The sequence below is a fragment of the Telopea speciosissima genome, chromosome 10 (assembly GCF_018873765.1).
Source record: "Telopea speciosissima isolate NSW1024214 ecotype Mountain lineage chromosome 10, Tspe_v1, whole genome shotgun sequence".
NCBI classification, from domain to species: Eukaryota; Viridiplantae; Streptophyta; class Magnoliopsida; order Proteales; family Proteaceae; genus Telopea; species Telopea speciosissima.
In genome coordinates, this window is record NC_057925.1 from 61,685,690 (window position 1) to 61,711,224 (window position 25,535).

Genomic DNA, 25,535 nt, shown 5'->3' on the forward strand with positions numbered 1-25,535 from the left:
CTCCTAATCGAACAATCTGCCTGGGTGGAGTCCATCCCCCTTATTGCGGAACTGGGGCGGGTAGGAAATTAGGGGAGATAATTTTGGGAGTTAAGTATGGTTTTCTCACACACTTTTGAGAGCACTAGAACTCTAGAAGGGACTTACATGATCAACTTAAAGAAGGAAAGGGTGATGATCTCCCTAGCTAGGTCAAAAGTAAAGGGTGTCACATCCATTTGATTAATAGTCGATTCACCGAGGGCCACCTTTAATATCAATCCAAAAGATTTAAAGTATTTCATTTTACAATCTATATATAAGCTCCCCTCTAGAAAAGCTGAGAGAGAGAGAGAGAGAGAGCTTACAAAGCAAATTAAATACACGAATTAATAATGGTAAACATAGATATTATACACAACGGTAGCATCTCCAGTTGTAGGATCGAATTTATGAGTCCTAACCTTTGCAAATCCCCGAGCGAATCGGAAAACTCCACTCCCTCCGATCACCGGCATCTCTCTCTCCTTCGAAAACACTGTGTTTCTCCCTAGAATTGTTACTGTGCTCCCATTGTACTTCCCATCCATGAAGGCAAAGTTCATAGCCATTAACAACCCAACTTCACTTTGAGAAGCAGATGAGTAAAACCCTTGTGCTCTTCCAACAATCTTAGAACTCATCTCTGGTCCTTCTGTTAATGGATCATCGATCATCACCAAAGCACCAAACCCTGTTGGTGATGTGTTTGTCTGAGGTGCAGCAGCTACTCGAATGGCTGATGGGTTACTCCCACTAAGAATATCATGCCAGTATACTTGAAGCTGAGTTATCTTCTCTTCCTTAAGCCCCATCGATGCTGGACTTAAAACTCTGGAGAATTGATGAGGTTTTCCATGGACAGTCATGACCTCCAAAAACAAGAAGATGAGGAAGAAGAAGATGAAGGTTATCTTTTTTGGGGCCATAGCTACAAGGGTTTGGTAGTTCTACACTTCTACCCAATATATAAATAGACTAGGAAGATAGATGGAGTAGTTGTGTTTTTTTCTTTGTTAGTGAATGGCTTAATTTCTTGGACAAGTAGTGAATTGGTTTAGACTTGACATTTTGGTCAAATCTAGATGATGATGAGATTATTGTCGGTTTGCTACCATTCCCAGTAGCATCTATAGTGTATTACAATTACCACAAATCATGGGCCAAGTACTGAAGGCATGTCAAGGAGGAGAGAAAAGCAATTGCTTCTTCTTGGAGCAACTCTTTTCATAATAAAGAAAGGTAAATTGTTTCGTGTTACGGCCGTGTATGATGCATGATGATCATGCCTGTAACCATTGGTTGGAGATGAGAAATTGTGTACTGTATATGATCATGTTCATTCAACGATTGAAAGCACGACCGTGCACATGCACGGCCATGTATGAAAACTCTCCCCATAAAGAAATAGCCATTAAAGTAATAATTAAGGCCAACAATAAGAGTCTAGTGGTAATGGAGTGGTAGGAATGATATAACATGATATAATGATCTTAGGGTTGTTGATGATAACACTTAAAGGAAAAATTGTAGATTAATTAAATTAATGACCTCAAAAGTAAAGCACAAACTAACCCAACTATTAGATTTAAGACTGACTGCTGGGTTAGGTTTATCAACAAAAGCAACTTCCACCAAGCAACACCTAAACAATCATATACATAAACTAACAAGAAAGACTCCCTCTCTTGCTTGCTAGGTCCATCTGCCCAAGGGCTACTCTTCCTTTCATTATTAGAGAAATGCTACATGAGACTTAAGTGTCCTTCTTTCCAAAAGTTTTTCTTTCACCTTGGGTAAAGGAAACTTATAAGTAAAACAATTAAGGGAAAAAGTAAGGATGTAACCGTATCAAATTTGGTCTAATAGTGGAATTATCATAGTCTTATGAGATTATATTTGAATGGATTCGGATAATATCTTATTAATTTTTTAATAAATTCAGATAATTTCTGAATAGTGATTTTTGAATACGGATTCTCCTAAATGGATATGAACGATTCAAATCCCGATTCCATGTTTTAAATGCTGTTTTGTTAACCAAATTATGCTCCCCGTTAGGCACATATATAACTATATAGATTAGTGGTGTTTTCATGGGCTAGGTAGAAGTTCTTCGAGACATCAGTGCCGACAAATAAGAGTATTAATAGAAGGGTCCAACCTAACAACCCCTTAGCCCCAACCTTTTTTGACTTAGCTGAACTAACTGACAACTTCTCCACTATAAAAATCATTCGTAACTTTAACCCGTGGACACATGCTGTTAGATCGTTTGCCCTATATGTAGCTAGGAATCAGACGGCTATCCCTTCTTTTATGTTTGGTGTACATAATTTTCTTCTTGTTTAATATAAGTTTATTTTTATTAAAAAAAAACCTAACAACCCCTTAACATTTCTTGAATCCATTGTTTTTTCCCACAAAAAACTGAAATCAAATCCAACTACCCATTGAAATTAAATGTTCCAAAATTGACTTTAACTTTATGTATAATATGTGGTACGGTCATGTTTGTTGATCTAAATGTTATATCAAGAAGCAGACAATGGCAGCTGCTACAAGAAAATGATCTTTCAAAGTGGTAGTTGCAGTCATATATTGACCAATCTTTTATGTTCATTTATGATGCTTGGCCCTGAAATTAAAAGAGTCTCTCATTATGTAGATCAAGTAGTATAAAATGAATACTTATCATGCATTGATGGAGGCATTTTTTGCTCCCTATAGTTTAATTCAAGACTATTTGAGAGAACATAGTAGTGGTTGGAGTACCATAAGCGTGCATTGATATACATGAGATGCATAAGAATATAAGAGAGGGTATTCTATTAAATTAGACTTTGAAATTAATATGTGGTTAATCCAAAGCATGTATTAATTATCAAATTGTCAAAATTACCGCATCATCTTTCCACAAGGTATAAGGAGATGTGCCTATTTTGATAAGCTTATCAAGGCCAGAATATCAAATGAGTTTCTTTGCTTGTTGTTTTAAGGACAGAGAACTTTCTCCCCCTTTTTAAATTAGTGATACTTCAAGTTAAAATGTTTTGAATTAAGTTGTGTACGTACACTGTTGTCACTTCAGCTATCAAATACACCTGAAATAACATATGTGCAATATTATTTCAATCATATTGTGTATATCCACTATTCAACGGTCCTAAAAGGCAATTAACCTTTTGGTACTAATGTGTGGTTTGTGTGATATCACTATAAAAAAAAAAACAAATTTATTTCTATCCCCATGGAATGAAGGGTGCGCAAGCACGTGTATAAAAACCAGGGGAAAAGATTGGGCACACCGCTAGTGCATCGTAATTTAGCAGACTCTCTCTCTCTCTCCTTTGAAATGAGCCCATGCCCCTCTTGTATGATATGATGCCTTGTCCTGCTACCCTATTGGTATGGCCCACTAGTTTATTGCAAATGAGCGATATGCCTATCCTTTTCCCAAAAACCAGATCCATTATTTAATTTTTTAAAGAAAGTTTCTCTCCACAAATGGTGAAAAGAATCAAAGCCCATCATCCTCCCCCTATTATACAAAGTCCGCTTTGGGCCTTGTACTCCCATCCAACAGGTAAAAGACAGAGAATCTCTTCACCATTGTGGGTGAACTGAAATTCTATATTAATTAACGGGCAAGAGATCGCTATCTAGTCGTGTAGCCCCTTATTAATAGAGTGTGTGCAGGTGCATTTGACTAAATGAGATTTTTTAGTTCACTAGGGCTGAGTGGTAATTTTTTGCATAGCCTTGTATCCAAAGCAGGAACTATGCAATTAAATAGAGGAACACAGGTGCATCTACACTAATTAATCACTGAAATATTTCAAATATGGGAGAAAGAGCGTCATTTGGTCACGTGCGGCAAGCAGCCCCTGTGCCCAGACAGAGTCGTTTGAAATGGCCATCGCACCCCCATGGAAAGGCGGAAATTTTTGAGTGCGAAGTAATCATTTCGTACGGCACTGTGTCTAGGTGCAGGGGCTGCACACCGCACGCAACCAGGTAGCGTTCTCTTTCCATTCAAATATTTATGATTTCTTAATCTTATTGGTGTTGGAAGCTTTACCCTTTTTGTTGGCTTTGCCTTGTTCTCTAGGAGGATCTGGTGTAGATGAAGCATGAAAAACTCCAAGGCAAGAGACTCAAATATAGAGAGAGAGAGAGAGAACTAAGCATATCAAAGTTTGAAGAGAAGCTAACCCACCTTCGCTTCTATTGTCACCATACAGTCAACATTACCAATGCTCAGGCTGTTTCAGGGATCACTCCAGCTAATGGGGTGCGGTAGAACTGATGTGGTGGACGCAGAGCTTAAAGAAGGCCCTGAGACAAACTCAAAGCTAGTGGGAAGGGTGGAGGGGATGGAAGTGAAAGCCTCGCAAGGTGAACTCGGGCTGCATGTTAATGATTATTTGTTTCTTTTCTTCTTCTTCTTCTTTCCAGCCTAGCCACCCCATGCATCTCTCTTCCCCCCCCCCCCCATGGTTAGGGCCAATCAGGGTCAGCCCGGCCCGACCCTGAAAGCGGGTAAGGGTTGGATTTTTCTAACCCTAAGTCAGGGTCGGGCTCGGTCTGGGCCCAGTTAAGGGGACTCAGGGTTGGACTGGGGTCTTAAAAGGCCCGATCCAACCCGACCCTATTGCAACCCTGGAGGAGACCATAAGGTTTATATATATCCACAAAATTTTATCCCCATCTAGCTTGCCATGTAGTAGAATTAGTTGCATGTTCGGAAAATTATCTCCTCCAGTTCCATGCCCGTCCCAGTTCCCCAGTACCTCTAATAAAGGGGGGTGGGATGGAGCCCACCCGGGCAAAGAGTTGGGACAGGGTAGGGTGGTGCCCCCCCCCCCCCCCCTCTCCTTTTATAGGCACTGAAGAACTGGGCTGGACAAGGACCTAGAGGGTATAAAGATCCGCCATAGATATCTTATATGAACAACTAGGCTATAAAACCCATACTTGACACATTTTATCTATTGCAGGTGAACTACATGTGAGAGGTAAGTACTTGTCCCTTTTGTTTCCATTAATAACCCTCCTCCCCTTGTAAATGGCAAAAATAGGACATGTGGTTACCTCTCACACATACATGCAGAGGAACTGGATTCTCACATCAATAACTTCAAATCAATAAAGCATCCACAGCAGTCCCTACAAGCTTTATCAAACAAACAAACAAAAGTAGTACAGATGCTCTTTTGCGGCCAAACTATGTGATAGGAATCCAATAAACCATTTCAAGGGAATCAAAATGAGTTCTAATTAACCAGCTGAAAGGAAGAAAAAAGAGAGAAATCCCAACAAATAAAAAAAAAATAAAAAATGTAGAGCATCAATGGATAGATATATCAGTAGTGGATGACATAGACATTATACTCAACCACTGCGGTTGTGTTATCCAAGGAGTGAGTCTTGGCCAGAGCATAGCCCCGAGCGAACCGGAAAATCCCACTCCCTCCGACCACTGGCATTTCTCTAACATCTGAGAACACTGCGTTTCTCCCTAATATACTAAGTGTGCTCCCATTGTACTTCCCTTCCATGAAAACAAAATTAAGGTTCATTAAGAAAGCCACCTCACTCTGTGATGCGAAACTGTAGATCCCCTGAGCTCTTCCTACCAGCTTCGAAGTAGCTTCTGGGTTCTCTGTTAACGGGTCATCCATCATCACCACAGCACCAAAAACTGTTTCTGATGTTTTAGTTGATGGTGCTTCAGCAACCCTAATGGCAGTTGGGTTACGACCACCAATGATGTCATGGAAGTAGAAGTGAAGGTGGCTCATCTTCTCATGCTTAAGCCGCTTGGACCCTAGCAGCGATAGAATCCTAGAGAAGCCATGAGATTCGCTGTGGAAAATAAAGAAGGTAAAGATGGCTAAGAGAACGATGAGTTTGGGGGAAATTCTTGCCATGAGAGGGGTTGGGAGCTAATTAATTAGTGACGGCTCTGAGTCTTCTAATAAGTTCCTAATAATAGAAATGTGGTAGTAATAGTGGTGATGGTGATGGTACTCTTCCTTGGCGATTTGTTGGTCTATATAAAGTGAGGATCAGATTGGGTTTGTATGGAACTCCGCTCTCCTCCAGCCGTGCGGGAGCTAGAGGATTCTGCCTAACAAAAACATGGTGTTTGGGTTATTTCACAAGCGGCCCCTCTTAAGAAAATGACTAAACCCCTCCCTGTTTTTGTTGGGTTGGATCCTCCAACTCCCACCACGGCAGGAGGAGAGTTAAGTCAATTTGTGTGTATTTTATATTCATTGAGATGGACCCTCACAAAGAAAAAGATTCTTATAAATGAATTGCATAGAATAACCTGAGAGTGATTCCTTCATTTTTATTCTAGTTTTACCAAAACAAAATTAGGGTCAACCCTACGACTTGTATTAGTTGTTTGTTTGTATCAGTGGACTTAGGCTATATTTAAAAGTTAGGGAAAGAGAAAAATAAAAACATAATAAGATAAAACGATACAATTATTGATTTATGTGTCTCTTTCTCTCCTCAAATTCTAATTCAATTTTTTTTCAGTTGTGTTAAACTCTTCATGTCATGCATAGAAAGCACGCATGAAGGTAGTTTTGCCAACCCAAAGGAAAAAAAATATTCATCACAAGCAAGCAACTAATAGGGTAGACTAATTCAGACAAAAAAATAAAAAAAAAGGATAAGGTGAACTGAACTAATTTGGGTTGAGAATAATATTTAATTAGTAATTTTGTAGACAATTTTTTGGCTTTTTCCTATAACGTGGATCGTGTAGCTGTGTTTTTTTTATTCTATGATATCATATGTATTATTATTATTATTAATAAAAGAGTCTGGAACTTTATTTCTAGCAAAGAGAGATAGATGATTTGCAAAACTACCTTCATGCCCACCTCTCTCTCTCTCTCTCTCGACTTTATGAGAACGTGCCCACCTCCACATACATGGTGGTTTGGCCTCCATGCACGCATCAGCTAATCTATTTTGTGTGAGTCTAATCCAAAATTAGGAGTTCGAGTTAGTGAGAAAACATTTCCTCAGATGGTACGGTTGGTGTTTGTTGTGACAAATTCTGACTCGAGTCGCAGTCCATATGGTTGGGTCGTCCTGCACAGGTAAATCACAAAAAAAACAAGGAAGTGCTGGTCTAAGTCTGTTAGTACACTCTGATGCCTAAGCCAAAGTTTGCAACAGATAGAAATATCAAGCTAGAAAACTTGAGCAAGAAAAAGTCAATTGAATCCCCATACCTTGGCTAAGCATGGCTATTTATAGGTTCTGGATTCTATACAGTATCCAAATTTTGCCTGATCCTAGACAATAACATTGGTTTCATGTCATCCTTGGTGGCACAACCTCTGGTCGACACGTGTATCAACTAGGGTCATGCTGAAATCATGACTAGGGTTATGCGAGAAGTGTGGTTTTAGCCTGATCGGGGTCCCTGGTTGGGTTGAGTCAATTGACCATTCTGGTTAAGTGGGATTATCCCAACCCGAGTTCCAGATGTACAAACCGGGCCTGGTCCGGTCAAACACGTGTTGCTTGGAGATTGGTCGTGGTTAATTATGACCTATCAGTGTTCAACTGCGACTTCTCAATTCTGGAGCGGTTACCAATACCGATATGGCACTGATATATATTAGCTGATACATTCAAAAAATGATTTTGTATTTCTACCGACCTGATACAGAATAATATGGCCTATCCAATGAGTATGATGGCAATGATACCATGAATTAAAACCTTGACTAAGCTCCACTACAATATTAGACAGACTTGACTTTCCTCCAGCCATGACGGGAGCTAGAGGATCTAGCCCAGTCAAAACAAGGGGGTTTGATCATTTCATAAGGGGGGAGGGGCTGTGAAACCACCAATTTTAATGGTTAGTACTGGTGAAGCATAATTTATTATCGCCCATTGCTACTGGAGCTAATGATATTTGATACACTCATTTTGGGTTGGTGATTTTTAGTTTTTTTTTGTCTTTTTTGGTAAGAGTGATTTTTAGTAAATGAAGACTTAGAAAGAAGAGGTTTATCGAATCAAAATTCTTATTTCTTTTTAACCTTTTTTTTTTCTGGGGCAGACCGCCATTAATTTATTCTTTAAACTCATTAGCACTCAATCTCTCCCATAATCACGTCAACCTAAATTATTTTTAATCCATGGGGTTTTAACACAAACTTGCCGGAAAATTATCTCCCGGCCCAGTTACCCTAGTGCTTGTAATAAGGGGGGGACCCCATCCTAGCAGAGTGTTTGGACAGGGGTAAGGTGGTCACTACGCTCCCCCTTTATTAGAGGCACTGGGGAATTGGGCCGGGCAGGGAACTGGAGGGGACAAAGATCCCAAACTTGCCTAATATCTCACTAGTGCAGTCCTTCCTTAATTTGTTCTCGTAGTTGGACAGAAAATTATCACCTCCAGTTCCTTGCCCGACCTAGATCCCCTAATGCCTGTAAATTGTAATAAAGGGGCGAGGCTAAGAACTGGCGGGGATAAAGATCCGTACTTGGACACAACCGTCTCAATCTTCTTTTCCTCATTCTCTCACCCACTAATATTACTCTCAAGTTCCCCATGAATGCAATCATTTTTTATTAATCTATCCGTCTTAGGTCGTGCATCTATCCATTCTGTGAGAACCCTAGCTTGCTTAATTCTCATAGCAACTAGGTGCTGATATATTATTGCATGATGCTTCAATTCTAATGGACACTCTTATCAGTCATTGCTCGTGTATCAATCTAACAGGGTTATATAATGTGGTATGTCTATTATAGGAAAATATTTTGTATAAGGTCAAAACATCAAATTTTCAGAATTCATGTTTGAAAGGGTCTAGCTAAATATTCTTGAATGCCATTACCCAATTTCGTGCATCTTCTCTGCTTGGTGATCTTGGAACAAGCAATGTAAAAAATTCGAAACTTTTCAATTAGATATTTCACATGGTATGCTTGATTTTTTACTTCAAAAAATAAAAACCCTGAATATTAATGCGAGATCTACAAGACCCCGCCCGATTACCAGAACGGGCGGAAACATTAATGCAAGATCTTAAATTTATGGGGATCAATTAGGCCCTAATAGGGTACGTGATCTAGTCTCTTGCATGCCACCCTAGTACCCTACGCACCAGAGAGACTTTGTAAATGGTAAAAATGAGACATGTACGTGGTTGCCTCTCACATGTTCATGCACTCAAACGTACGTGCAGAGGAATTGATCGAACTCAAAAATTACAGCCATCAGTCCCTCTACAGTAAACCACCCAATGAGAATCCAACACTTAAACCCAATAGTAGACTGTTATTGGTGAAGCCTGATCTTGGTCTAGAAAGTGCAGTGGAGGTCTTTAGAGGGTCGTTTCAGCTCCAAAACATGCCAGAAAGTCCTAAAAGTGCATATATTAGCACCAATGGCGTTGTTACCTGTAGAGCTCGTCAAGACCTTCGAATCGATATGTACATACGTTTAGTTCTGGTACGAACCAGACCAAGTGAGTTTTTTGGGCTTCTAGGGGAGCATTTCTGGATTTTTCTGGGTTAGGGTTTCCTTATAAAGGGTTTTTTTTATCTCGTTGAGAGGGCTAAGGTGAGATTTGAGAATTTGTAATCGTTCTTTAAAGAAGTAGTGAAACCAGGTTCTATCGCCGGCTGTGGATGTAGCCTACCTTCTTGGGGGTAAACCATATAAAATCTCTGTGTTTTGTGTTTGTGCGTTTGATTCTTTTCTTCTGTAAATCCTCATTTCTAAGCGTTGTTTTTCTAACACAGTCCCCACAAGCTTTTTTAAACAAATACATAAACAAAAGTAGTACAGATGCCTTAGCCAAACTCTGTGCATGATTGGAAATAACCCTTTTGAAAGGAATGAAAATGATCAAGTTCTAATCAACAAGAAAGGAAGAAGAGATAGAGAAATCCCAATAAATTAAACGGAAAAAAAAATGTCGAGCATCATGTATCAGTAATGGATGACATAGATATTGTACTCAACCACTGCATCCCCATTTGTGGTGTTGTCGAAGGAGTGAGTCTTGGCAAGAGCATAACCCCGGGCAAACCAGAAAATCCCACTCCCTCCGACCACCGGCATCTCTCTCACATCTGAGAACACTGCGTTTCTTCCTAATATGCTAAGTGTGCTCCCATTATACTTCCCTTCCATGAAAACAAAATTAAGGGTCATTAAGAGAGCCACTTCGCTCTGTGATGCGAAAGCGTAGATCCCCTGAGCTCTTCCCACCAGCTTCGACGTAGCTTCTGGTGTCTCCGTTAATGGGTCATCCATCACCACCACAGCACCAAAAGCTGTTGCTGATGTTTTAGTTGATGGTGCTTCAGCAACCCTAATGGCAGTTGGGTTACGACCTTTAGTAGTGTCATGGAAGTAGAAGTGAAGGTGACTCATCTTCTCATGCTTAAGCCGCTTAGATCCCAGTGAAAGAGTCCTTCGAGAGAAGCCATCAGATTTGCTGTGGACAATAAAGAAGGTAAAGATGGTTAAGAGAACGATGAGTTTGGGGGAAGTTCTGGCCATGAGAGGGGGTACTGGTAGCTAATTAATAGAATAGAAATGTGATGGTGGTGGAAGTCAGGAAGTGGGTATTGGTCCATTTAAAGTGAGGATCAGATTGGGGTTGTATGTATTTTTTTCATATTCATTGAGATGGACCCTCACAAAGGAAAAGTCAAACAATTGATTCTTATAAATGAATTCCATGGAAAACCATTCCAGTGAATAACCTGAGAAAATGAGTATTTTTGTCTGTTCTATTTTTCCAAGTTCCTCTAATAGAGGGGAATGGACCCCACCTAGGCAGTTTGTTCAGGTAGCCTGACTACATGTGCAGCGCCAGATTCAAGATAGTGCACTTTGACCGCCTTACCCCTGCCCAAGCGCTTTGCCCGAGTAGGGGTAAAGTGGTCAAAGTGCACTGCCTTGAGCCTGGCGCTGCACATGTAGTTTGACTGCCCAGATGCACAGGATCTTTTTCGCAAGGTAGGGTGGTCATTTTTGCCCCCTCTAATAGAGGAACTTAGGGAAATGAAGCTACCCTGGAAATGGAACAGATAAAGATCCTGAGAATGATTCCTTAATTTTTTTTTCCTTTTACCAAAAAAATATTTGGGGTAAACTCTACGACTTATATTAATTATTAGTTTTGTAGCCGTGGATATATAATACACTTATCATATGTAGGCAGTTTTGCCAACCCAAAGAGAGAGAAAAATATATATATTCAGCACAAGCAATTGATAGAGTCGACTATTTCAGACAAGGTAGACAATTTTTGTCTTTTTCCCATAACGTGGATGGTGTGGCTGGATTTCTTTCAATTTTATGATAACAATAACTGACTTTTGTTTTTACCAAGGTAGGTTCATATCCCATTACTCATTGCCATAGAGAATCTAATCCGATAATTGATTTCTTATTAAAAGCAGCAGCAAAATTTCAAATCATATTCGTTGTCGAAGATTTTTCTTTTCATATCATAGAAGAGTAAAAAAGAGATACTTTAGTCTTTCTATCTAGATATCTTTTTTTCTGCTAATGGCAATATCGAATGTGGGACTTGATTCTTTCTCTTATGTTCTTAATTTATATTTTTCTAGGCATGCCTAGACATTTTTGTTACTCTTTCTTTCTTCTTTAATACAATCTGATCTATAACAAAAATAAAAAAAAAATAAAAAATTCAAATTTGGTGTTTTGTATTTGACAATGATAGATAACGCAAAAAGACGAAATTTTGTTGCTCCACTTGTAATAAGAATGTTCCTGCTATAAGACTGGCAGCCAAGGAGATAGAATCTTAAAAGATAGTTTAAAAAATATAAAAACCTAGAAGGGCAGTACTGTTCTAGCCATTGAGGACCAAATTAAGATACATGGATCTGGATATAAGAAAGGATTGAAGAGACTGCACATGGACATGGTCAGAGACCTGCTGACCTGCATGAGTGACTGTTAAGGAAACCTTTGAAAAATAACACGCCTATGTAATTTGAAAGATTTAACAAAAAAAAATGCTTTTAAGCCCATGGGGACAATAATAACCCAAGGCAAAAGGGTATTTTCATCCTCCCTCCTCGTGCACCATTAAAGCACATCGGATAGTGGCCACTGTACTTGGAAGGATAAAAATTCAAGTCTCAAATGTGGTGTGCCGATCGATACACTATAAAGGTGCCTTGGGCAGGATAAGATTTCAGAAAAAAGGTTTTATAAACAGTCTCGTTCTATAGGTGATCTATGGGGGCAATGATAATGGAAGGCAAAAGGTTTTATGGAGGGTGTCGTCCCTAAAGTATTTATGGGTGATCTACCAAATTGTGCCATGTGAATTGGTGATGTGATATTCCAAAGTCCAAACATAGCCTTTGAAAATAGCTTAAAATTATATGGGAAAATTTTCTCTAACCTGTTGGCCGGGGGAGAGTACACTAGAACTTACGTGTCTATCTCTTTTCTCTTTATAAGAAATGACCTCGCTACCCTCTAATGTTCGATACCGTTCTATCACATTTCATCGCTAAATTCCCCTATGCTATTTGCTCAGAGAACCCTCTCCCAAAATATATATATACTCCATTGTTGCATAATGAATAATTTCCAAAATTTCAATTTTAAGTTATATCATCCTGCCTGCATCCAGGGGTGTAAATGAATAGTCAAAATCCGTTTCCGTATTCGTGTCCGTATCCGTTTAGCACTATCCGAATCCGTCCGAAAGCTAAACTGATGCGGATACAGATAGGCTTTGGCTATCCGAAAAGCTATATTTACATGTAAACGGATAAAATATCTGATCCGTATCCGTGTCCGTCTAGCACTATCCGAATCCGTCCAAAAACTAATCGGATACGGAAGCAAATATAGCACTATCCGAGCCGAATCTGATCCGTTTACATCCCTACCTGCATCCAATATTAAGTTCATTCCACGTGGCTTAATTGTTGGGCTCAAAATTTGTTTGGGTGGATTGTCCACTCATCATCTATTTCATTGGATTGGGCTCCTCTCCTTGGAGGGCATCGCCCAATGAGGCATCCAACGGCTGGAGTACTGGGTTGTGCCGCACACATCCCGATGATTGATTGAGCATACGCCGAGATGTGTGCGGCACAGCACAGCCATCGATGCCTCATTGGGCACTCATTGGGAGATGCCCTCCAAGGAGAGGAGCCCAATCGCCCATTAATCCTTGTTTCATTAGTAAATTTTAAGTCCAAACCTATTTCTCATATTGAGATATCGTATCTACACGGTATTGGTATCGATCACCTTCAAAACCATGGAGTATCAAACGTATCGGATACCAATTAATACCCCAAACTATGCAGATGTCAACACCTAATTAACTGTACACATATACGTATAGGGTTGGTGATTCGGTCTATTGTATTCGCCAGCGACCCTAATAAATAATAATCTAACGACTGTCAAAAGTCAAAGGAAACCAAAGCTCGTTAGTTGTTAACCTAACTACAGCCACCAATCACAGCAAACCAACCAATGTTAATAATATTACTTCCACAGTTCCACCTCTTAAACCCATGCAGCTTGCTAGCAGTTCTACAAGCTTTATCAAACAAACAAAAGTAGTACAAATCAAGCTTTAATTTGGCCAAATTCTGTGATAGATAATAAATTTTTGGGAGAGCGTTCTCTATGGGGAAGCACACGGATAAATCGCATGCAACAGTCAATGAGAACACACGCTGGCATCTGGATGGCGAAATTTCCGCCATCCATGGAGGCCGTGTTCCCCTCCCCACACAAACAGAGAGGACATTTTCCGTAAACTTTTTAAGGGAATCAAAACAAAAAAAAAAAAACAAAACAAAACAAAGAAAGGGAGAAGAAAGAGATGATCAAAAGCTCAACAATTCAAAGAACCACAATAGTCCCTACAAGCTTTATATCAAACAAACAAAAGTAGTACAGATGCTTGTGATAAAGAAATAACCCTATTTTACAGAAATATTATTAATAATGGATGACATAGATATTGTACTCAACCACAGCATCCCCGGTTGTGGGTTCGAACCAGTGAGTCTTGGCATGAGCATAACCCCGGGCTAACCGGAAAATCCCAGTTCCTCCGACCACCGGCATCTCTCTCACCTCTGAGAATACAGTATTTCTCCCTAATATGCTAAGTGTGCTCCCATTGTACTTCCCTTCCATGAAAGCAAAATTAAGGGTCATTAAGAGAGCCACCTCGTTCTGTGATGCCGAAGCATAGATACCCTGAGCTCTTCCTACCAACTTCGACGTAGCTTCTGGCGTCTCCGTTAATGGATCATCCAACACCGCCACAGCACCGAAAGCTGTTGTTGATGTCAATGTTGATGGTGCCTCTGAAACCCTAATGGCAGTGGCGTTAAGACCACTAACAATGTCATGGAAGTAGAAGTGAAGGTGGATCATCTTCTCACGCTTAAGCCGCTTGGACCCAAGTGATAGAGTCCTAGAGAAGCCATGAGATTCGCTATGAACAATAAAGAAGGTAAAGATGGTTAAGAGAACGATGAGTTTAGGGAAAGTTCTGGCCATGGGAGGCTAAAGGCGGTTCTTCTGAAATTTTCTAAGCTCCTAATAGAAATATGGTGGTGGTGGTGGTGGTGGAGATGGCGATGGTGTCTTGGGTTAATTTGTTGGTCTATTTAAAGTAAAGAGATTGGGTTTGTGTGTATGAGTGTATCATTGAAACTTCTACAAAGGAAAAGATTTGATTTTAAATGAATTGCATGGAAGAAGGCACGTGGAAAAGAAACCAAAAAAAAATAGCCCTGATTCAATGGTCAAAGGGGTTAAAAGATAGATTTTAATCCTCTCCAATTCCTAAAAGTGTGTAGTGCGGCAGTATTAGGTGGAGATGTCGACACTTGATAGCTCAGATATCCAACAGTTCGAACTCATTAACATTTAGCGTTGGATGTCCAACCTGTCAGGTGTCAACATCTCCACGTAGCACTAACACATTGCACGCTTTTAGGAATTGGAGAGGATTAATTTCCGTTAAAAGATGGTCGGGGCAAGAATATGAAGAGTTTTTTTTTGCTAAAAAATCAGCAAGTATGTTAAGAAATGATAAATATGTACAAGAGGCTATACGCCAGAAAAAGATTCAAGTCTCAATCAAAACAAGACAAATTAGCAGAAGCGGTAGTACAATCTGCCCGTGGCTTCCCAATCAATCGAGTGTGCTATGAAAGATGGGGAATCATTCCACTTCTTTGTAGCCTTAGTGTATGCTGCCCGATTGGCAAGAACATCTGCTGGGACATTCCCAAGAATATGAAGAGTGATTAGCTCAATCAATTAAAACATAAAGGTCTGTGTTTGGTATGCATTCTTAGAATCGATAATGCATGGCTAGTTTAGAATGTATTCTAAAATGAGAAAATAGAGAAGAACTGGATTTCAGAATGAAATAATCATAATAGTATTCCATATTCTAAAATGATATCGAACAGACCATGGTAATATGATTAGTCTAAGGAAATTAACGCTATGTTTGGTATGCATTCCCATTCTTAAAACACATAATGCATTCTTAACTGAGAATGCAAACACTGTTTGGATACATGTTTGGTTAGATTGTATTCTTTGTTTCAAACTTTTTAAGCATTTCATCAAACACCTCGTTGACTAGTATCAAATATTAAAAATTAACAGCAAAATATAGATTTAATGTCACCTAAATTAAGAACATAAAGATCATTCTGTAAAGAAGCAATACCAAAACGCAAGATTCAATGGATGGCAAATATAGGCAGTCAATCCCTTTCCTGTTCAACTACGAACAAGAAGTTCTTCTCTACCTAGCTAACTAAGATCATGTTTTGGAGCAAGGTGAATAGATAGAAGAAAGCCAACATTCCCAAGATCAACAAAAGAAACAACGCAACTCAAGAATTTCACAAAATGTTGGAAAGAGAGAAATTACAGAGACAGCCATACAAATTGCAATTAAATGTAATCTTAAATGACATGAAATAGGGTCTAATGGACCATTAATTATGATCTCTGCTCTCTGCTCTCTGCTCTCTGTCCTCTCATTCTTATTACAATTGTCAATTACCATTCTATCCCTATTATAAACACATTCATTAAATAAAAATAAAACTGTCTAGCATAAAATAATTGAAACGAATTTCTTTTGAAATAGGTTTTCAGCTATTTCAGAATTTCTATTAAAATTAATATAAATTTGTTGGGTAAAGAAATGTAAAAATTATATCAAACATCGTTCAAAATTGAAATCACTCTTTATAATAATATTTCTCGAAATCATTACCAAAGAGAGTCTTAAGTCCTCAAATCTGACTTTCTCAAAGGTAGGCACACACATTCACATATCAAAGTGAGTGGGCGAGTAGTCGGTGCCTAAATAACTAGCTACTTTCAGTTAAGTAGCACAGATCCAGAAGGTATCCGGGGTTGGTAAGTTGGTAACTAACCCACCACTTCACTTCGGGTCGGACACGGATCAAATCTACTGCATCAATGACATAGAGACGTATGGACCAGCAAGAAAGAGAGAAGAAATGTAGTAGCTGGCAAAGATGTCAAGACGAAATTTTTTATTGGCACACTGTTTTGGGCCCGAAGATTGTTTGGTGGGTTTTCCTGGGCTTGGGCTTAGTTCAGGCCTTTTAACCTGGGTCAAAGCCTTTGCATTTATAATAAATAGCTCATGTCTGCCATGCATATGGATTATGGAAACTAGTGAAATTATTCTCTCTCTCTCTCTCTCTCTCTCTCTCTCTCTTAAAAAGCGGAAATTGATGGTACAGATTTAAACAACATAGAACTCTGAACGATATGCCATAAAAATAGGAAACGGCAAAAAAACAAAAAAATGGAAATAGACAATACGGGTTTTAAACGTGTAGAATTCAAAAAAACTGGACTAAAACGGTAGTATATTCATATAACTTGAGGAATTATTCGTTTAATACTTGTATCAACAACTATATATAACATCCAACATTAATGCATATATATTTCAAAACCCATTATAAGTTCCAAGGCATATCATCCAAAATACAATTCCAAATTCATACACCATAAAAAGTAAGTCTAAGGTCCTATTGAACAATGTGGCTTGACTATGCTATTGTTCATTGTTGTCAACACAACCAATACACTTCCAAAAGATGCATTTCAGTTGGACTTGGGAGTCAGCGCTTTAGAAACTCTTTTTCAGTAGATGCATCAGCTTGTAGCTCAATTTCGGGGTTTGTGTATTGAACATGAGCATGAGAAGTGTAGCCTTTGAGTTAGCTTTACATCGGCAAAAGAATCAGGCCGATTGAAACTCAGTAGATACACATCCAAAGATTGTATTGTAGGCCACTGTCCATAAAAACTACTCTCGTAAGTTAAACATATCTAATATTGTTTAGTCTCTCTCAATGGGCCAGCCCAAGGCCAGCATGTGCCTAGTTAGGGCTAGGGTTTTCCCTTGGCCTGAGCTAAAAGTGAGGATCTAAACGGATCAAATTCAAATCGAATATTAAACTCTATATATTCAAATCTAGTTAGTTTCGAATGGATTTGAGTAGTTTTTAGAAAATTGATTTTTTTAATATGAATTTGGTAAATATTGATTCGACTATCCATTTACATCCCTAGTGTAGAGTATAGAGTGAATAGTGAGTGTGGACTTTGGAGAGAGTGGTGCTGCAGTCTAACTATTTGCGTTAAGGGGCAGAGATTTGGAGAAGACGAAAATTCAAGGAGATGAGAAGATGGAGGGCTAAACCCACTACCTCACTAGGGTTGATGTCGAAGTAATATATCTAAAATTACACGTACTCTGAATTTGATAAGGGTATTTTAGTATTATATAAATTTATTATTTAAACATATTTTTATAATTGTGTCTAAACATCTCAAATAATATTTTGTCTGAAATTGGAATTTTCATATCTAAGATTATGTTTGGTATGCATTCTGGGTCAATTTTGTAGTCTCGGATGATAAAAACAACTATTGTTATGATCTAAGGATGTGAAATCGATCCGAATACATTCCAAGAATACATACCACACACAGCCTAAATCTGATTAGTTTTCGAAGGAATTCCGGAAACCAATTTTTATATAGATTCTTTTTAATAGATGTAAACACAAATTGCATACAAATTTTCGATTCATATTGACCGGTCCAGTAAAAATCAGACCAGTCGATACGGTCCGGGATCCAAAAAACCCAGGCTCGCCGCTCGCCTTGTTTCTCTCTCCATAACTTCTGCTACGAAGCAGTCGCCAGTCGCTCGTCGCTCCTGCCAGAAAATGAGAATTTACAGAGCTTTCGGTTTCCGAACCTTCAAACAAAACAGACCCACGAACCTCGGCGCCGTAAACCAAGGTCAGCTATCTACATGTCTTTGTTCAATCTATCACTTCGAATCTTCTCCACAAACTTTAGACCAGCCTTCGGTCCCTCCCCTAAACATCGATAAGAACGTCGAACAGTTCTTAGAGAAAGTAATCTTAGATTCTCAGTGGCATTCAATCGAACGGGGTTCTTCTTCAAATCTCACTTCATCTGCGATTTATAATGCTCTTTATGAGCTCCGCGGACAGCCTGACACTGTTCTGGCGTTCATTGAGAAATTAGGTTTTGAATGCCTCGATGTCAGATGTCTTTGCTTCGCTGTAGCTGTAGTCTCTGGCCTTCCATCGCCGCAACCTGCTTGGCAGCTCTTGAAGAGAGCTTTGAGTGACGGTGTTGCAACGAACCAGGAGCTTTTCGACGAGTTAGTGCTAGCTCGCGAGAGTTTGAGCTTGTTGAGTTCAATTGTTCTAGATTTGCTGATTAGGTCTTGTTGTGGATTGAATAGAGCAGAGCAAGCTCTCGAATGCTTCTACTTGATGAAGGACCAGGGAATTCTTCCCAAGATTGAAACTTGTAATGAGTTATTGAGTTTGCTTTTGAAATTGAATAAGATAGACACGGCGTGGGCTCTGTATGCTGAAATGTTCAGGTTGAGGATTCCATCCACTGTCATCACGTTCAACATAATGATTAATGTGTTATGTAAGGAAGGGAAACTGAAGAAGGCTAAGGCTTTCATCGGACACATGGAGAGTTTGGGCTTTAAACCAACTGTTGTGACTTACAACACTATAATCCATGGGTACTGTTCTAGAGGCAAACTTGAAGGCGCTCATGAAATATTTGATACTATGAGAAGTAAGGGTATACAACCAGATTCTTACACTTATGGTTCTCTCATTAGTGGGTTATGCAAGGAGGGAAAACTTGAAGAAGCATCAGCTCTATTTGGCAAAATGGTGGAAGAAAGGCTAGTTCCTACTGCTGTGACGTACAATGTGTTAATTGATGGATACTGCAACAAGGGGAACTTGGTGATGGCCTTTAAGTACAGAGATGAGATGGTCAGTAAAGGAATAATGCCAACTGTCTCCACTTACAATTTGCTGGTTCATGCCTTGTTTATGGAGGGTAGGGCAGCCGAAGCAGATGGTTTTATTAAGGAAATGGGAGAATGGGGCATTGCTCCTGATGCAATCACATATAACATCTTGATAAATGGATACTGCAAGGAAGGGAATGCAAAGAAAGCCTTTGACCTCCACTCAGAAATGTTAAGTAAAGGGATTCATGCTTCAGCAGCAACCTACACGCCTCTTATCTATGTTTTGAGCAAGCAGAAAAGAATGCAAGAGGCGGATAACTTATTCAAGTTGATTGTAGGTAAAGGAATTTTCCTCGATGCCATAATGTTTAATGCGTTGATTGATGGCCATTGCATCAATGGGAACATGGAGCGTGCTTTTATGCTATTGAAGGAGATGGATACAAGTAAGGTATCTCCTGACGAGGTGACCTTCAATACACTAATGCAAGGGCTCTGTAGGGAGGGGAAAGTTGAGGAAGCTCGAGGGCTTCTCAATCAAATGAAGAATAGGGGCATCAAACCTGATCACATCAGTTACAACACCCTCATTAGTGGATGTAGTAGGAAAGGTGAAATGAAAGATGCTTTAACAGTTCGGGATGAGATGTTGGGCAAAGGTTTCAATCCAACTCTTCTCACTTACAATGCCCTTATCCAAGGGCTATGCAAAAACAAGGAAGGAGAGCATGCTGAAGAGCTCCTCAAAGAAATGGTAAGCCAAGGCATTACTCCTAATGACAGCACCTACTTCTTTTTGATTGAGGGACTTGGCACCGGTCAAGGCTTGGTGGAGAACACTGGGTTGTAATCCATTGTTAACCAGCAGACTCTGAAGTTTCGACCTTCAAAAGATCATGTGATGCCTTAAGAAAGAAACCTATGTTAATCGGGTGGAAGTCTTCCTACTTGCTTTTCTGTGCCAGTGAATGCATCATGCATCCTTGTTCATTACCGCATTTTGCCACTTGGAGTTCAACATTATCAATAATTGCTGCCAATGGTTTGCCAGTATCCCCTGAGCTTGAGAAGGCGCAACCGAGCAAGGAAGAACTTTCAGGTACTCTCTTGCATTTCATCAATTTCTTTCAAAAAATTGAGATAGTCCTATTATTATTTGCAATTTACTTTGCTTTTCTTTGTCCTGAATTATTTCAAATTCGATATGACAACACCAATTCCAGTTCTTGGAATAATAAAATAAAGAAAAAGTGAAGCACTTAAGCTAAAACTCATAGTTTTTTTTTACTTTGCTTTTCTTTGTCCTGAATTATTTCAATTTAGATATGATGACTCCAATTCCATTTCTTGGAATCATAAAATAAAGATACAGTGAAACACTTAAGGTAAAATCCGTAGGCTTTTGATAAGGCTAGGTGATGTGGATCCAAGCCTCCTTGAGTTGAAGAAGCCCCCTTGATCATAGGGTTTTAGTAGGAGCCTTAGTATAGTTTATTTCAGTTCTATACTTAGTTTTTTTTTAGCATCATTAAGGACTTAATCCTATGGGCTGAGATTGTTTTAATCTTATTGGTTCTTAAGGAATCTGTTATTTCAAGTGTTTTAAAGTTGTTTTAAGTTACTAGGGACAATTAGGTCTTTTTATGTCTTTTAATTGTTTTAAGTTACTTAAGTATACCTCTCCACGATTTTGGAAGAGAGAATAGAGTTGTAATAGATCTAGGAATGAGGCCCTTGGCCTATTATTTATAATATAACGTGGGAGGCTCCCCCACACAATTGAAATTTGAAAATTTCGTTTGCTATTGTTGCTGCCATGACTGCTGCTGTTGCTTGCTCTTTGAGAGTAATCCTTGTGGGTCATATCAAGGAAGCCTTGTGAGTCATATCAAGGTGAAGGGCTGGTGGACTCCAGTGACTCCTTGCATCTTGTAGATTGGGAGGTTCATCTTCAAAGCTGTCTTCAAGGTTGCTGCCATTGAAGATCTCCATAAACCAGTAAGTTATTTACTGTTTCAGTACTCCCTTCTTCTTCTTAATCCTCCAACCCAAGCCCCACCTGCCCCAGTCGATCCACATTGTCTCCTCCATTAAAAACCCATTGATCCCCATAAACCTTAATTGTTCTAAATTCTGTCCAGCCTTATTCCTCCACTCAAATCCATTTGAATTTCAACCACAGTCCCCTCTCATCTCATCTTCCATTCGACCTAGCCTGCTGCCCCATCCTAGCACCCCAAACCCTAACTAACATTTTCTCTGTGAAACCCTAAAAAACCCTAATTTCAACCAAGGCTTAACCACCCATCAAAATCTGATCTTTTTGTTTTCATCTCACTCCTCACACTGCCATTAACACTCTACCAGCTCACTTTCCCCAGATTCCATCTCTAAACCCTAGATTCTAAAAACACCCAATTTTTACAAGGCCTCTAACCCGAAACCTTAGATTTCCAACTTCATCCAAATCAAATCAAACTTACATTAATAGACTCCTAAAAACCTACACATCATTACCAAATAAAACCCTAGCTCAAAACCCTAATCCTAACCCTAGTTCTGCCCTAGTTTATTTATTCTGTCCCAATCGACCAACATAGTTAAAATTCCTGATTTACCTGGTTCTAGTAGGATCCTATCCTATCTAGGACTACATTACTAGGTTCAAGGTGTAGAAGAATATCCATGTTATTTGAACAAAGTACAACAGGATTATAATCACTGAATCATTAACCACCTTAAAAATCTACCCCAACTTTATCAAATCAATATTTTGAAATATTTACATAACAACAACAACAACAACTCAGGCCACCTAAACTATGCATGTCTTTCCTTACCATTTCTCCTAAGGTCATTTTAAGTCTACCTCTAGCTCTTTTAGTTCCTTCAATTTGAATCAAATCATTCCTCCGGACTGGAGCATCCAAAGGTCTTCGCTGAACATAGCCATGCCACCTCAAACGACTTTCTCGTAGCATATCATGTATCAGAGGTACTCCCAAATCAGCTCTAATGTGCTCATTCCTTACTTTATCCTTCCTAGTTTTGCCATTCATCCATCTCAACATCCTCATCTCTGCTACACTGAGTTTATCTATATGTTGCTTCTTAACTGCCCAACATTCCACATCATACATCATAGGCAGTTATATGGCTGTCCTATAAAATTTTCCTTTTAAGTTTTAAAGGAAATCATCGATTACACAATACTCCGGACGCACCTCTACACTTCATCCATCCTATTTTAATTCTCTGTAAAACATCATCCTCTATATCACCTTCTTTATTTATGATTGAGCCCAGATACCTAAAATTAAGATCTTCTTTGAAGTCTAGTCACGATCAAATCTAGGCATCTAATTAGCCTTGCAGATGACAGAAGAATCCTGATTGAAGGGAACTAGTGATCAAGGTTGGATTAGGCATATGAGGTAGAGTAGGCCTTCATAATTGTCCCTAGCATTGGATGGATTTGTTCTATTACCTTTGTTGGAATTTCTTATCTCAATGGAGGCACATATCAGCAAATGTTATGATGCAAATTGTCGATTGGAGTGATGGACTAGTATTGTCTATTGGGTCTTGGCTACTATTAGTAGCATTAACTTCTGTATCTATGGATGGATTGGACTGCCCCATCTTAGTGGATAGGTATACCCCCCCCCCCTTTTTTTGTGGTGGAGGGGGGGGGGGGGAGAGGTTGTGTTAGGTGGACTCTGACCTGGAATTTCATATAAGCTTTTGATCAAAATCCAAGGAATACAGAAAGAAAATCAAGTGATTGCAGCAAAAGCAGGCTGATTGTTTATGATGCCATTGGTTTTTTGTTTTCCCACTCATGATAAACATACCAAAAATAAAGTATATGGATGATCATATCAACATAAAGCAGCAATTCTTCAAACACTGAATCTATTTAATATTTTTCTCTCTCAACAAACTTGTGCAAATTTTTTTTTCCACAAAAAATTGTTGACTTTATGTTCCCTCTCAATTCCAAGATTTCTTTCTGAACTTCCATTCGCTGCATCTGTAGCACTAGTATCATCAAATTTATTAATCCCTCATATTGATGCCCATGCAGCCCTTGAATTCAAATTGTCCCTGTACTGATGATAATAAGAGTGATCGAAACAAGAGCATGATGACAAGGTGTATATGTCTGGACTCTGGACTCTAGACCATTTGAGATTGCTAATATGTACCACTGATGAGGGGAACGATGGTTTTCCTGTTGTGTATATGTAGAAGTAAGAGCAGATGAATACCAGGGGCCAAAAATTATAAGACAGAGTGAGAATATCTCTTACTGGTGGGAATGAAATATTCCAAGACCACAAAACTTGGTGAGTGCACGCACCACTGAAAAAAAAAAGGGGCTTAATGTGAAGACCTTTTGCCTTTTCATTCTTCCCCTTTTTATGTTGCTTAAGGGGAAAAGAGTCAACAACTTCTCAGCTTTTTCCTGCTAATGAAGAAACATGAAGCAAAGTGGATATCCATATTTTGAAGTAAACATTTGTCATCTCTCTTGCTTGTGGTAAATCTTATATGAAATAATTATGCAAGTGTGATGTGGAAAATGTTTGAATTGATGCTTCGCATTTGGTCCACTATTGATGAGTTATTTGATTACTTGAATATTCTTTTTCCAGCCAGAACTGATGAAATCTAGGCTTAAGTGCCTAGGATCCTAGGGTCTTCTTATGTCCCTCATTAACTGTGAGATCTGCCAAACAATTATTATTTTGCCCATCTCCATCTTCCATTTAAATTTCTTTTTACCCAAAAAAGAAAATCTTGCATTTAAATATGATTTTAACAAAGTGGAAACATATTATTTGCCACAGAAAGCATAGTGGAAAAGACTTGGCATCCAATATCTTGAAAAAGTAGTGCTATGTTGTTTTTGTGACCAGCCTTGGAGGCCAATTTAATTTTGTCATGGCAATCTTTCTGATAAGATCCATTTAACTTTGTCCCAAACAATTGTGTTATGCTGCTTTTCATGACTAGCTTGGGAGGCCAATCCGTACTACCATATCTGAGATGTGTTTATAAAAATCATATCTAGGCAATATGATATAATTATGCTAATGATCTTATATGAGAAAACTACTAACGTATAATAAATAAAGCATCGGATATACTAAGTATATTCAGTAAAAATCCAACATTTAACATAAATCAATATAAACTTATTAAGTATCAAAAGCTGATATAAGATAGAGCAAATTACTCAGACCTCCCCTGACCTTTCTGACAATTCAGGGAAGCTCCCCTGTCCTTCTGACAACTACTCAGATCTCCCTTATTTTGCAAACTTGGTTTCACTTAGCCCAAGTCCGTTAACGGTGTTAATAATAAACTTTCACTGACCAAAATACCCTTACTTATATATCAACATTACAATTTGTCCGGCCAACAAGTAATCAGTCCGGCGACTTCTTCACCTCCGGCGATTGTAACTTCACCTCCAGTTTGATCTTCACTCCCTTCTACTACCTGTTGCTGCCGCCGTGAACCGACGAGGTCGCCCTTGCCTTCACCTCAACCGTGTTGGAACCTCGATGACGATTTCTTCTTTGGAGAAGAAGATGACGATCGGATTCTCTTCGGGTTGGGTCGTCGTTCCCCTGTCAACGGGAGTTCCGTGAATCTCAGCCATTTTTTTCAACCACCAGGGAGAATTAGGGTCTTCGGATTCTGAGGAGAGATATGGGTTTAGGCTTTTGGAGGTCGTTGGTTCAGGATTTCTTTTCAAGATGGAGGGTTTCTCGTTGTCAGATGGCACTGATGAAGATGGTAATGGTGAAGGAACTGGTAAGGCGGTTTCGGACAAGGGAGAAGAAGGGGATCTCTCTCTATCTCTACAGGGGGCTTTCGTTTCTTCTTCTCCTCATAAGCTTCCAGATAATCCTGATTCCTGATTCACTCTGGTAAGTTCTTCAATCGTGTTCCTTTCTTTAGTTTCTTTTATTCCTTACAGACAGGTCTTCTCTTCGCTGCAAATTTATGGCTTTCATCTTAGTAAACCATTAAAATTAGAATTATGTTGTGATCTCTCTCTTTTTTTTGTTTTGTTTG

At 39.1% G+C, this 25,535-nt stretch overlaps 5 protein-coding genes and 1 long non-coding RNA gene across 6 annotated transcripts; 2 read left to right on the forward strand and 4 right to left on the reverse strand.

The window, feature by feature from the left end:
* Positions 1-336: 336 nt before the first annotated feature.
* Positions 337-929, reverse strand: LOC122642507 (dirigent protein 22-like). Its single transcript, XM_043836005.1, has one exon. The coding sequence runs from the start codon at positions 885-887 to the stop codon at positions 369-371; it is 519 nt and encodes a 172-aa protein (XP_043691940.1). The 5' UTR covers positions 888-929; the 3' UTR covers positions 337-368.
* A 4,428-nt stretch (positions 930-5,357) lies between these two features.
* LOC122642509 (dirigent protein 11-like) lies at positions 5,358-5,945 on the reverse strand. The gene has a single exon (XM_043836009.1). It carries the CDS (start codon positions 5,820-5,822, stop codon positions 5,385-5,387), a length of 438 nt encoding a protein of 145 aa, XP_043691944.1. The 5' UTR covers positions 5,823-5,945; the 3' UTR covers positions 5,358-5,384.
* A 4,033-nt stretch (positions 5,946-9,978) lies between these two features.
* LOC122642505 (dirigent protein 22-like) lies at positions 9,979-10,583 on the reverse strand. The gene has a single exon (XM_043836003.1). The coding sequence runs from the start codon at positions 10,577-10,579 to the stop codon at positions 10,004-10,006; it is 576 nt and encodes a 191-aa protein (XP_043691938.1). The 5' UTR covers positions 10,580-10,583; the 3' UTR covers positions 9,979-10,003.
* LOC122642506 (dirigent protein 22-like) lies at positions 9,979-14,626 on the reverse strand. Its single transcript, XM_043836004.1, has 2 exons — positions 14,041-14,626; positions 9,979-10,011 (listed from the first exon to the last, which is right to left on the reverse strand). Exons 1-2 carry the CDS (start codon positions 14,603-14,605, stop codon positions 10,004-10,006), a joined length of 573 nt encoding a protein of 190 aa, XP_043691939.1. The 5' UTR covers positions 14,606-14,626; the 3' UTR covers positions 9,979-10,003.
* A 3,710-nt stretch (positions 14,627-18,336) lies between these two features.
* Positions 18,337-20,364, forward strand: LOC122641345 (pentatricopeptide repeat-containing protein At2g15630, mitochondrial-like). The gene has a single exon (XM_043834556.1). It carries the CDS (start codon positions 18,355-18,357, stop codon positions 20,293-20,295), a length of 1,941 nt encoding a protein of 646 aa, XP_043690491.1. The 5' UTR covers positions 18,337-18,354; the 3' UTR covers positions 20,296-20,364.
* A 49-nt stretch (positions 20,365-20,413) lies between these two features.
* Positions 20,414-24,061, forward strand: LOC122641346. The gene is made up of 2 exons (XR_006329889.1): positions 20,414-20,544; positions 23,533-24,061. It is a non-coding gene; the product is annotated as an uncharacterized LOC122641346 (long non-coding RNA).
* The last annotated feature ends 1,474 nt before the right edge of the window (positions 24,062-25,535 follow it).